Source organism: Aptenodytes patagonicus, chromosome 4 (genome assembly GCF_965638725.1).
Source record: "Aptenodytes patagonicus chromosome 4, bAptPat1.pri.cur, whole genome shotgun sequence".
NCBI classification, from domain to species: domain Eukaryota; kingdom Metazoa; phylum Chordata; class Aves; order Sphenisciformes; family Spheniscidae; genus Aptenodytes; species Aptenodytes patagonicus.
In genome coordinates, this window is record NC_134952.1 from 56,683,228 (window position 1) to 56,695,236 (window position 12,009).

A 12,009-nucleotide genomic window follows, 5' to 3' on the forward strand; every position below is an offset into this window, starting at 1 on the left:
AATAGTAACATTCCCTGCTTCAATGGCATGATCTCGCTTCTGACTAAATAGAGGTAACCATCCCACATTTTGTTTTTGCAGTGCTGGCTGCAAAGGCTGCTTCAATTGCCAGTAAGTTTAAGGAAATGGCAAAACGACGATACTGAAGTCTTGGAGGACACCACTAGGGCAGGTGACTAGAGTAGTCTATGCTATCATCTTTACTACAGTAGCTGTAGGCAGGCCTGTTATGAGCCAAATAGGAAGTAAGGCAGAATATAGACTTCCCAAGTGAACACAGGTACACCTGGATACTTAAGTCATACATCCAACCACACTCTGCTTTACAGCTGGCTTCAAGGTAGAGCTGGATGGTACATCCTTTGTAGTCCTAGAACAGCCTCCGAACCTTGACAGCTGTTGGAGTTCTTGCCACTCTCTCAGTACAGTTACAGCACATCAATGGTGCTTCTCAACCCAGCTGTGCTTAGCAAACTGCCTAGTGTAATGAATCCCCCATAATTCGCTACTGACTCTGAAGAATGCTCTTCCTGTCATGTACACGCATACTGTAAAATCACTAGAGGAAAACAGTAAGACACAGCAATCATAGTCACAGTCTTAATGCTCAATAATTCCAACACTCTGTTTAGAAATATGCTTTTATTAAGTAGATTGAGTTAGGCACTATTGAATTTGAAGAACAAGTACAGAAATAGAAGTTCCACAACCAGTGCTAATTATATAATGCTTTTCAGTGGTTACCGATTTTGTTATTTAATATTCAGAATGCTCACCCTAAAATACATCATCTTCCTAGTCCCAGTGAGTTTTCATTTGCTTGATTCTACCCTCTATCAGAAATTCCATTATAAAAGGACAGTTACCATGTTGCTGGCAAACTGGAAGGTCCACATTTGGCTCTAAAGCTTTAGGACAGTTCGAATGCTTAAAATGGAAAAGAAAAAGAAAAGAAGTTATCAGGAAGTCCATTTTCTCTCCTTCTCTCCCCTCCCTTTCATTGCTGAGACATACTTTAAGTTAACTTCTCTCTCTTGTTAAGAATGAAGTTATGCCTATAATATTTATTAAAAATCCTGGTTAAAAGTGAGTTAGTAATGCTTGTTATCTTTGGGTTTTTTTTTTAGTCTCTCCCCCAGTAACATATATTCCGAATGGAAGCTTTTTCAAACTATGTGAGTGTCAGTTTTCAGTAGCTAGCCAAGAATATTGATCAGGAACATTAATATTTACAGGCTGTTTGGAGAATTTTAAGTAACTTCCACTACTAGTTTCAAAGGACATGGTCGTGTAGAAATAAAGCCTAGAAGCTCAGGGAAACTGTATTTGTTTATCTCAGAATGAATGTGCGTGGTGTATGTCAGCCTTTATCCTCCCTGTTTAAAACATGACAGTGGGCAGGAAACCTGTATTTTGACAGTCTTATCAAGAAACGTCTTCTACACCTTTCAATATTACAAACATTACCTCTTTCCTGTATGCATCAGCTCAAAAGCCTCATTAATTTTGTCAAAAGGCAGGGTGTGAGTCACAAATTCATCAACCTTGATCTTTTTGGACATGTAGTCAGTCACCAGTTTCGGTACGCTGTCTACGCTCTTCCAGCCTGAAAGACAGAAAGCATGCATTTGTTTTTCCCCTTTCCACCCACCTTGGAAAACAGAGAGAAAGAAAAAATACAACCCTTATACACACACTTGTGTGGTAAATATGAAAAGGAACTGAGATCAGTGACATGTCTGTCCCTCCTGCTCTAGGCAGGCAGTGAGTAAGGAATGCAAGAGGACAGCTAGGTCTGGCAAAAGCACACATTATCCAAACACGTAAGTGCACTAACCTTTCACTAGGTACTTCAGCATTCAACATCACAGCAGCCCTCACCTAGGAAAGCATGCATGAGGCATCTCTTATCAGCCCCTCTACATATCTTTATAACCCAGCTAAATTTTGTATTAGTTGGAAAAAGGGCAGTGTAATAGTAACATCAAGTTTGGATACTTCCATGAACTTCAGCAATTACCAAATCCCCAAGTTATCAGTAGCTGTAGAAGTCTCAACGTGTTTTTGGTTTGACAGCAGAAAATGTGTATCAAGCACTTGCTGCTTTTTATTTTAAAGCTCTTTATAACACATTCCCACGTTAGCCCCACAATTTGCTTAGTGATTAAGCAACACAAACATGTTTATGTGAGTTCCCATCTCCCCAAAGACTAGGTCCTCTCACTGGACCAAACTGAACGAAACCTTCACTCGGTGATAAAGCAATCCCTCAACACCACTCCTTTAGTACTGAATAGCATATAGTTACATTCTCTCTTCAAAATATGTGCGGTATCATAGCAATATGTTTATTTGTAGCCTGTCTGTAGGAATATCAGATTTGAAAAGTCTTTATCTTAAAAGTCAACACAGCATTTATGAATAACCTGTCAGTACTACATTTCTTGCACAAGGAAAAGCAAGGCGGTGTGTTCTTCCCAGCTTTAACCTGTAGTAAATTATTTTTATCCCCATACCAAAAGAGAGTTACCTCCAAATGCAGTCCCTTTCCATGTCCGCCCAGTTACTAGCTGGAATGGCCGTGTGGAGATCTCCTGACCGGCAGCAGCTACTCCGACTATCACACTGACTCCCCAGCCTTTGTGGCAGGCTTCCAAGGCAGCCCTCTTCACAGATGGATAGGACAAAGCAGAGCGTTTATTGCTAATGTTTATGCTGCCCAGACTGGCACAGGTTGCACTTCCTTTCCCCCAGTTAATGAATCACCACGTTAGTGGTGATTAGTTAGTTAGTTAGTGGTGAAACATTGGAACAGGCTGCCCAGGGAAGTGGTGGAGTCCCCATCCCTGGAGGTATTTAAAAGACGAGTAAATGAGGCACTTAGGGACATGGTTTAGTGGGCATGGTGGTGTTGGGTTGACGGTTGGACTCGATGATCTTAGAGGTCTTTCCAACCTCAGTGATTCTATGATTCTATGATTCTATTCTATGATTCTAGTATTTAAGGAACAATAAATACACTGAAAATGACATTAACAGTATAAGGAGCCTAAACCCATGGAAAATTTAAAGAGTCACTTTGCTCTTTCTATATCCCATCTGGCTTCCAGAGAAGTCACTCTGAACTCCCACTGGGAGTTGGGATAAACTGTGATCAGAGACAATGTAGACCATGTTACTGACAGTTAGGAATGCTGTTGTAATTCCTAAAAACCTAGCCTTACATTCACTAACACTTCTGCATTTCCAAAGGTTAAATTCATTATTTGCAGAATTAGGGAAATAGTGAGTGGTCCTTGAGATTTTACTGTTCATTGTATAATATATTTTATGTGGGTTTTGTTAATTTTTCAACTGTCAACATATGAAAACCTCAGGACTTCAAACAACTCCCATTAAGGAAAAAAGTTTGTAAATTTTAAGTGCCGTTGTCAGCCTAAGAAATAGCATCTGCTTTCATTACATAATTAGGATTGGATGTAAATTGGCCTTTTTATTCATAGGAGTTATCACTACTATTGAAAAAATAAATAAATTAGTACGGCATGTTTTCTGTAATGAGAAAGCAGCTCATTTTGCTATTTAGCTGAACAACTAAGTGGCAGCTAGCTATCCCCTCCCTCTACGTACTACTGTTAATGCAAACACTCACCATGACTCCAACATTACCAATGCACTCAAATGAGTAGTCTACACCACCATCGGTCATCTCAGCCAGCACCTCCTGTATGGGCTTCTTGAAGTCTTGAGGGCTAATGCACTCAGTAGCTCCAAACTCTTTGGCTTTGGCATACTTATCCTTGTTAAGGTCAACGCCAATGATCTGGGATGCTCCTGCTACTTTACAGCCCATAATAACTGCCAGCCCAACTCCTCCTAAACCAAAGACAGCACACGTAGAGCCAGGTTCCACCTAGGAATAAGAAAAGAGCCATGAGCAACACGGAGAAAATTCATCCTTCCTCGTGAGTGGGAAACACAGGTTAAGAAGTCTGTAATGAAGGAAACATGGAAGCAAATCATACATGGCTACAAGACTTTATCACTTAGATAAGGGAAACTATACAGAAATTTCACCCAAAAGCTCTTTAGGTACTAAGCTTTTCTTTTTGCCCAAAGACTCAATTCCCAGAACCTGCCCTAGACTCATGCACATTCACCTACCAGCTCTGTCTCACCCTGAGCTTCAAACTATCAGAATGACTTGCAGCAAGACTAAGATGAATTGGAAAAGTAATTTATACATAGCTGGTATCAAAAGGGATGCAGAATCTTCTACCTGGATTTTCTCTAAAGGACATCAGGTTCTTCTAACCTGACTTGGCTTTATGGAGAAGTTAGAAATTCTCAGCTAAACTTCATCAGCTGAAGAGGAAGAAGAAACAGAAATTTGGTACGTCATGTTTACAGTCCTAATCTAGTCCCTAAGCTACCTGTGTACTTTGGCTCAGATATAGTTACAGAGAAAAGCCAGAGGCACCCACAGCCTTTACCTTGGCAGTGTTAACAGCAGCCCCATAGCCAGTAGAGATGCCACAACCCAGCAGGCACACTTTATCGAGAGGTGCTGCAGCATCTATCTTGGCTACTGAGATATCAGCCACCACAGTATACTCGGAGAAGGTGCTAGTCCCCATGAAGTGGTAAATCTGCTTTCCTTTGCAGGTGAATCTGCTGGTACCATCAGGCATGAGTCCTTTCCCTTGAGTAATTCTTAAGGCAAAGACAGGAAAGTACAGTCAGAGTCTTAAGCAGTAAATACTCTCACCACACAGTATCCATTAAGTAGCAGAGATGCAGCTGCATACTCGCACCATTATTTTTTAATCATTCCAGTAAATCCAGGAGTTCACAGAAATTAGATGCTAAACTCCTAAAACTTCATGCTGTTAATTCCTCCGTGGAAGCACTGAAAGAAATTATCAATATGTTGATCTTGTTAGCCACCAATGCTAACTGCTTGTGCCACGGTGCAACACCCCCCTGTCTTCACCTCCTTCAGTACACTTCCCTTGAATAGCACCTGTCAACTATGTCACTGGAGTTTTTGTTTGGGTTTGGGAGACTTTTTTTCAGAATGGAAGCTGGAAATTTAGCTGTGAAGCAGGTGTTAAGGAAAAAAAAAGAGCTTTCTGTATAATTCTGTACCACTTGACAGCTTTGGTGTTAACTCCCAAGAGCTAAATTCCCTGAAGCGCTTCCCTTAAGTATGGATTAAATATGGAGTCTGAGCATTTATGTTTTCAAAGCTGTGAACACAAGCTAGCAGTTTACACCTTCACACACATGAAAAGAGAAACAGATTTATTTAAGGACAAAAAAGAAAAGAAATTTTAAGGAAAAATGGAAAGTAGTGCATAACTGACTCCCTAAAATACGTACTTTCCAAGTCATTAAATGATACATCAAGAGATTTATTCTTCGAAGATATCAAAAGTAATTGACAGGAGTTAACTAGAACAGGTATACATTGTACAAATACTATACTGCGTGTCAAAATAAAAAGCATACAGACCTTATCTTCTGGCACAGATTTGTTTTAGGATTCTTGCAGAACTTGCACTCTCCACACTGGGGGATGTATAGAGGGATAACAGTGTCCCCTAAGAAAAAATAAAAAATACTCTGTGGCTAGTTATTAAGTCAAGCAAGGCATTAGGAAAAAAATGAAGTTACTCAATTTTCATGGCTTTTATGTGAGCTTGTATTCACCCAAAACCTTCTTTGTGTATTAAAAACCATGTACGTATAGAGTAGCATTGTTTATAGAGAATGCTAGATAAAACACTTTTCTCATGTCTGAGCAGACAGCCGATCAGAAGTTCATCATTCCAGAACAAATACGAATGTTACTGTAAAACTGAACAACCCCAAATCAACAGTGAACAACATGATTAAACATTTTTAAGCCCTTTAATTAAACCAACAGGTAACAACTGTCACTTGAAAACAAACCAACCAACCTCTTCTAACTATATCGATCCCATTTCAAGTAAGAAATTGGTATGCTGGGCTCTTTCAAGCATTAAACCAAGAGCACATTGAATAGGTTAGTGTTGTATCTCACAGACAAGAGAAATCTACACAGGCATACACCCCAGAATAAGACATTATATTAAGTCCTGCAATATAGCATTTCAGTGGCCCGATTTGACAGTTGACCTTGTAGTAAAGTAACACTTGTAAGGAAGGCAGAAAACTTGTAAGACATTTTCTTACCTGGCTTTACTTTTGTTACTCCTTCCCCAACACTCTCTACAATTCCTGCTCCTTCATGACCCAAGATCACAGGGAAACATCCTTCAGGATCAGCACCACTCAGAGTATAGGCATCAGTGTGACAGACAGCAGTGGCAACTATCTGAAGAAATATATATTCTGAGGCACCTTGAAGAACAGAATAGTAGCACAGATCTAAAGACTTCCCTTTGGTCAGAAATTCAGAACAATTGCCGGGACAAATTTGCCAATCCTGGCAGCGTTTGTGATATGGCCAACCTACTTTCACTCCTGGCAAGGCACAGGAGTGCCAAGACAAGGCACTTTTTCTTACTTTGAAAAAGTAAAATCATGATAGTACATCTTTTCTCATTTCCATCAACTAAATTCTGACGTTGAAACGGGCAGATGATGACATCTGGTTTCCTAAAGCTAGAAATCAGTTCTCCAAGTCGTCTCAAAGTAGGCTGGCATCCCAGATTTGAAATAAGTTAGTCTCTCAAAGGTAAAATGACCAGAGAGACCACACAGAACCCTCAGTACTGCATAAATCCAGCTGAAGTCTTAAGCACCATGCAGAGACCCTTTCCACAGAGATAAATTTCACCTTACTGTATACTTTTTGGCAGACACGGGCTACTGGAAAGTCCTGATCAAATCAGAAACTTGGGTATGGGGAATCCAAGAGACCAATCACAGCTCAGCAGCCAGTAACTTATGGCCTGACTGAAGTAAAATCCAGTGTGTTACACAGCTGCAACAGGTCACAAGCTGCTGCCCTTCAAACAAGATCAAAGGTGTTCCTAGCTCAGATGTTTTGTGGAAGCTTAGTCTGTAACAACTGGAATTGATCCCCAAGACTAGCCATGATCTTTAGACCAGACTGTGAAGTGACACCAGTAGAAATTAAAAGTGTTTTTCATGAACAGAAGATCTAAATACCGTAATTTTCTTCTTTGTAAAGCCAGCTGAGATCCTAATGAACTAATGCTATCCATTCAACATTTCTTCTGTTGGTAAACAAACTGTTCAGCTTTAATACTTAGTCTCCCAAAATACAATGCATACAGCTAACAATTGATTTAATTACCTTGATACGAACTTCATGAGCTTTTGGTGGAGCAACCTCCACCTCTTCAAGAGAGAGAGGTTTACCTGCCTCCCAGGCAACAGCAGCCTTGCATTTAATAACCTAAAAGACAACAACAACAGAGGACATCTGTTGTATGGTTCATTTAAAGTAATTCTTGTTCAGCCAAGTGAGAAAATGAGAGAAACACTACTGGCTTTTGGAAAGAATCCCACATCTGAAATTTGTAATTTCAACACAAAGGTTTAATTGCCCTACATTTGCTTTCAGGAAGCTAAATAATAATGAGTAAACCAAGATCTGAAATTTGGATGTCATTCTCTTATTGAGCAAAAAAATATAATAAACCCAGGAGTGCTTAGGAGATACTCAAATACTGCAGTGAAATGAGCAATAGGAATGGAAAGATTGCATAGTAAAAATAGTCGTTTAAAATAAGAGACTGGCATTCGAGATGTGTTCCTCAAGCACAGTGTTTGAAGTTAAAAAAATTCAGAAAGCAAACTGGAGGTCACATAATGGTCCGAGACCCGCATCAAGAGTGAATTTCTTGCTCCTTATCAGGATGGCTTCCAAATACGATATTGGCAAGGAGATGCACGTGCATGCAGCTGACATGCAAAGCCCTCCAGTGATGTGTAGGGACCAGAGAGATTTTGCTACCTGGTTATCGTCAGCAAGTTACTGTGCACTAACACCTCTGTAGAGCCTGCATGGATTACTGTTAGCAAGTCTTCATTCACTGCTCTCAGCACCGTGACAAATCCTGCTCTGCAATCACACCTATAATTCCCAGGAAAATTTTCAAGCAAAATGGTGCAGAGCCCAGATGAAAGAGCAGGATTTGTGGATCTGTAAACCCAAGCCTATCAACAGGTACATATGCGCAACTGACTGAGGAAACCAGCAGGTATTACAGCACACAATGCAGAGCAGCTTCAGGTACTGGAAGGGTAAGCATCTGGAGTACCCTTAGATGGCAGTTTTACAAAGCATGACTCCTGGTCTGTCCTTCAGGATAAAATGGACAGGGTCTCAAATAATCTAAATTTTGCTTTCCGACAGACACAACATCCTTTAGCAAATGTGATATGCAATAGCTTCCTGCAGGACACATAGACAAGTTGTGAAATCAAATTCAAGACCTTATCTACATAAAACCTGACAAGGAATGCTGTCGCAGACTAGACTGCTTTGGAAGAGATCTCTTCGCAATCTACGCCAGAATAGTGTCCATGTATTTTGGAATAATTCACTTATACTGGAAGACTTGCACTGATTTTCTTCCATGCAAACAAGGTCTAAACCATTGCTATGACAGTTGGAAATATGAAGCATTTCATAGCATGCACTATAAACCGATATAAGAAAATGACATTTTGTGTGTTCAAACTAGCTGTGGTGTTCCCATCGAATCACTGAAAGGGGATTAATGCAAATTCCCAAGACCAGATATACAGTCATCCAGCCTTTTTGAAATTTCACTGCCTGGAAGAAGTAACAGTGCCCAGACCACTTGTTGAGCTTGCCAGGTCCAATTCATCACCTGGCAAGAAAATAATGGGTAGTTTATGACTTTCTGTAGTATTTTTGTTATACAGTAAACAGTATCGGACTTTGCCAGAACCAGTTAACACCCTCACTGTACCTGTAATAGCAGAACTGCAGATGTTTACCTTGGCTTAAACTTGCTAAAACAAATATTGCCAACCCTAAAAGGCCTGAAGCTTTCTAACAGAAGACAGGTACTCATTCCTACAGCCGGCAGGGGCCTAGATTGGACAGAAACACCCTTAACCTAGAACCACGAATTCCCCTTGCCCTGCTTTTTATTACCAGGGTAAATATTATAGAAGCGCACCGAATGTGACGTAGTAACTAACTGTGGAGTCACAGTATGGGCATTCGGTCATAATCTCTAAACGTACCAAAGATTCTGCCAGAAAATCTAAACTGAAGGCACAAAGTCCAAGAGGAGCCATAATGCTGTAAATCTTTTACTGGTTTTCAATCCATCCCTCACCCTCCGCTCATGAAGTCACTTGTTCTCGCACAGGAGACTGCGCATTCCTAAAATTTGAATTTCCACAAGCTTAGTCAAGCACAGGATTAAAGAGGGGAGAAAAGTTAAGTCTCCTTACGGGATAAATTCTGATCTTCCTAAAACAGGACACATCTGGAAGCATATTTTGAAATAATAACTTATGATTCAGAAACTTTTAAAGAAGCTGGCTTTTGAAATTGCAGCCAGCTCATACAGCCATAAAGGCCCCTGGACTATTCAGAGTGAGTATCAGAAAAGCCCCATCTTCTGACCTTTCGATATTCAAAGCTTTCTGCTGTTGCTTTGCTGAAAATCTTGAAGCCAACAACTGGAAAAAAGCCCCAACTTTCACTAGTTCTTCATTTTCTCTATTAATATATCAGCACAGGAGCACAACTGTTGAGTTGCTTGTAGCTACACACATGATCAGCTATCTCGCTCAAGACGAAATTGAGCTCTCGGCAGGGACAGAAGCTGCCCTATCCACTCCGAACCCTCTGCTGGCCCAGACCAGCCTTCAGCATCTGGACAAGTGAGACCACCCAGCCTGCTCAGACCCAGGGCACTGAACAGCTGAAATTAAAGCAGTATTAAGTAGGTTTGGACTATCGTGATGTTTTGAAAGCAATGCAGTAAACTTGCCGGTCAATGGTTTTGAGAGCAAGCAGGGTCCAGCTGTATTGAAAATGGACTGGCACCGCTGCTGGAGAGCGGCCTCAAGGATCGCTCTTGTTGCAAAGTGGCATCTTCCCAAACATGCCCCCATTCCTTCTTCTCCCACTCAACAGTCACAGGAAGAACACACAGGGTGAACTGTGCTTAACTATTTCACCCAACCCACCCATCTCAGCTGACAGTACTTACAAGCTTACTGCCTTGTGGCAACTGAATGTGCACAGAGAAACCAACACCTTCCCAGCCCTGTGTGCAAAGCGATGTGTTTTCCCCTTCCTTCAAGCTTATGAAGTCACACCTGTCCAACGCCCATAGGAAACCATGCAAGCTCAAGGTCTTCTGCTTGTTCTTCCATCACCGGTCTAAGCACACAAGCGGAACCCTCAGCTCCAGAAAACGTGCGCGGGGTTTGATTATAACACACGGCAGGAAGCAATGCATGTATTTTTGTTCCTAATCCTGCAAATACTTACAGCAGGAGCCTCCCACGCATAAATAACGGCACCGATCTCTGCCGCACACCTTACACGCATAAGACAGGCGTAAGGAGACGCCAGGTCAACCCCTGCACCCCGATTTTCGCTAGCGCTGCACGCTCGCACAGCAGCGTTCGGGCGGGAGCAAACGAATCAGCGAGGGCCCGCAATACCCGGCTCCGGATAAGCCTCCGGTCACCAGCGCCGCGGCCGCAGGGCGCCGAGGCGAGGCGGGGCGGGGCGGGGCTGGGCAGGGCAGGACTCGCCCGCCTCAGCCTCCCCCGCCTCGGGGCTACAAGCGGGCTGCAAGCGCCCTGCAGGCGCCGCGCGGGCCCCTCCGCGCGCCCCAGGGAACATCCCACCGCGCGCGCCCGGTACCCCCGCGGAACGCGGGCCACCTCACCCCGCTGGCCATGGCGCTCGGCTACCGCTGCCCGGCGGAAGACGAAAGGAGCCCCGCCTCGCCCCCGCCGTCGCGCATGCGCGCTGCCGCCCCCTGGCGGGGGGGGGTGTGGGCGGTGTGGGGCGGAGGGCGAGGCGGCCGTTGGGGAGGGGGCTGCGGTGAGGGCGGCTAGGCAGGGTGGCGGGCTGGGGAGCCCCGTGAGGGGGCTGACTCCTTCCGTCCCTCGTTCCCTGCCGGGATGGCAGGGCAGGAGCGTCCGCGGGGGGTTACAAGCCCCTTGCAGCGCTTTTCTTCCTGCAAACCGCGGTGCGGGTGAAGATCTGGCCGTTTCCTCACGGTATCCGCGGTGTTGCAATGCGACGTGGCTGGTTTTGTGGCTTCTGAGGGCTGCATCAACGTCTTAACAACGCAGTCCCGTCAGTCCAGCAGGCAGATTGAAGGCTTGCCAATGTGACGCCCATCCACAAGAAGGGCCGGAAGGAGTATCCGGGGAACTACAGGCCTGTCAGCCTGACCTCGGTGCCGGGGAAGATTATGGAGTGGTCCATCTTGAGGGCGCTCACAAGGCATGAGCGGGACAACCAGGGGATCCGGCCTAGCCAGCACGGATTCATGAAAGGCAGGTCCTGCTTGACCAACCTGATCTCCTTCTATGACCAGGTGACCCGCCTAGTGGATGAGGGAAAGGCTGTGGAAGTGGTCTACCTGGACTTCAGCAAGGCCTTTGACACCGTCTCCCACAACATTCTCCTAGAGAAGCTGGCGGCTCACGGCTTAGACAGGTGTACTCTGCGCTGGGTCAAAAACTGGCTGGACGGCTGGGCCCAGAGAGTGGTGGGGAATGGAGTTAAATCCAGTTGGTGGCTGGTCACGAGCGGTGTTCCCCAGGGCTCAGTTTTGGGGCCGGTCTTGTTCAATATCTTTGTCGATGATCTGGATGAGGGGATTGAGTGCACCCTCAGTAAGTTTGCAGATGACACCAAGTTGGGCGGGAGCATTGATCTGCTCGAGGGTAGGAAGGCTCTGCAGAGTGACCTGGACAGGCTGGATCGATGGGCCCAGACCAATTGTATGAGGTTCAACAAGGCCAAGTGCCGGGTCC

At 43.9% G+C, this 12,009-nt stretch overlaps 1 protein-coding gene across 2 annotated transcripts; it reads right to left on the bottom strand.

Annotated features, from left to right (window-relative positions):
• Positions 1-627: 627 nt before the first annotated feature.
• On the bottom strand, positions 628-10,968 carry LOC143159632 (alcohol dehydrogenase class-3). Of its 2 annotated transcripts, none has more exons than XM_076336793.1 (9): positions 10,908-10,968; positions 7,310-7,411; positions 6,220-6,361; positions 5,516-5,603; positions 4,494-4,713; positions 3,653-3,913; positions 2,531-2,666; positions 1,468-1,606; positions 628-927 (listed from the first exon to the last, which is right to left on the bottom strand). In XM_076336793.1, the coding sequence occupies exons 1-9, from the start codon at positions 10,917-10,919 to the stop codon at positions 903-905; spliced, it is 1,125 nt and encodes a 374-aa protein (XP_076192908.1). In that variant the 5' UTR covers positions 10,920-10,968; the 3' UTR covers positions 628-902. The 2 variants fall into 2 exon arrangements, with proteins under 2 accessions (XP_076192908.1, XP_076192909.1); XM_076336794.1 differs by lacking the exon at positions 10,908-10,968 and adding an exon at positions 10,502-10,623.
• Between the last annotated feature and the right edge of the window lie 1,041 nt (positions 10,969-12,009).

What these genes read in the sequence shown, in the direction of transcription:
- LOC143159632 (XM_076336794.1), bottom strand. Translation starts at nt 10,561, where the DNA reads ATGCGTGTAAGGTGTGCGGCAGAGATCGGTGCCGTTATTTATGCGTGG. An exon ending in AATCTGTGCCAGAAGATAAG is followed by an intron (nt 4,714 to 5,515) that starts GTCTGTATGCTT and finishes CTTTGCCTTAAG; the next exon opens with AATTACTCAAGGGAAAGGAC. An exon ending in CTGATGCATACAGGAAAGAG is followed by an intron (nt 928 to 1,467) that starts GTAATGTTTGTA and finishes TTCCATTTTAAG; the next exon opens with CATTCGAACTGTCCTAAAGC.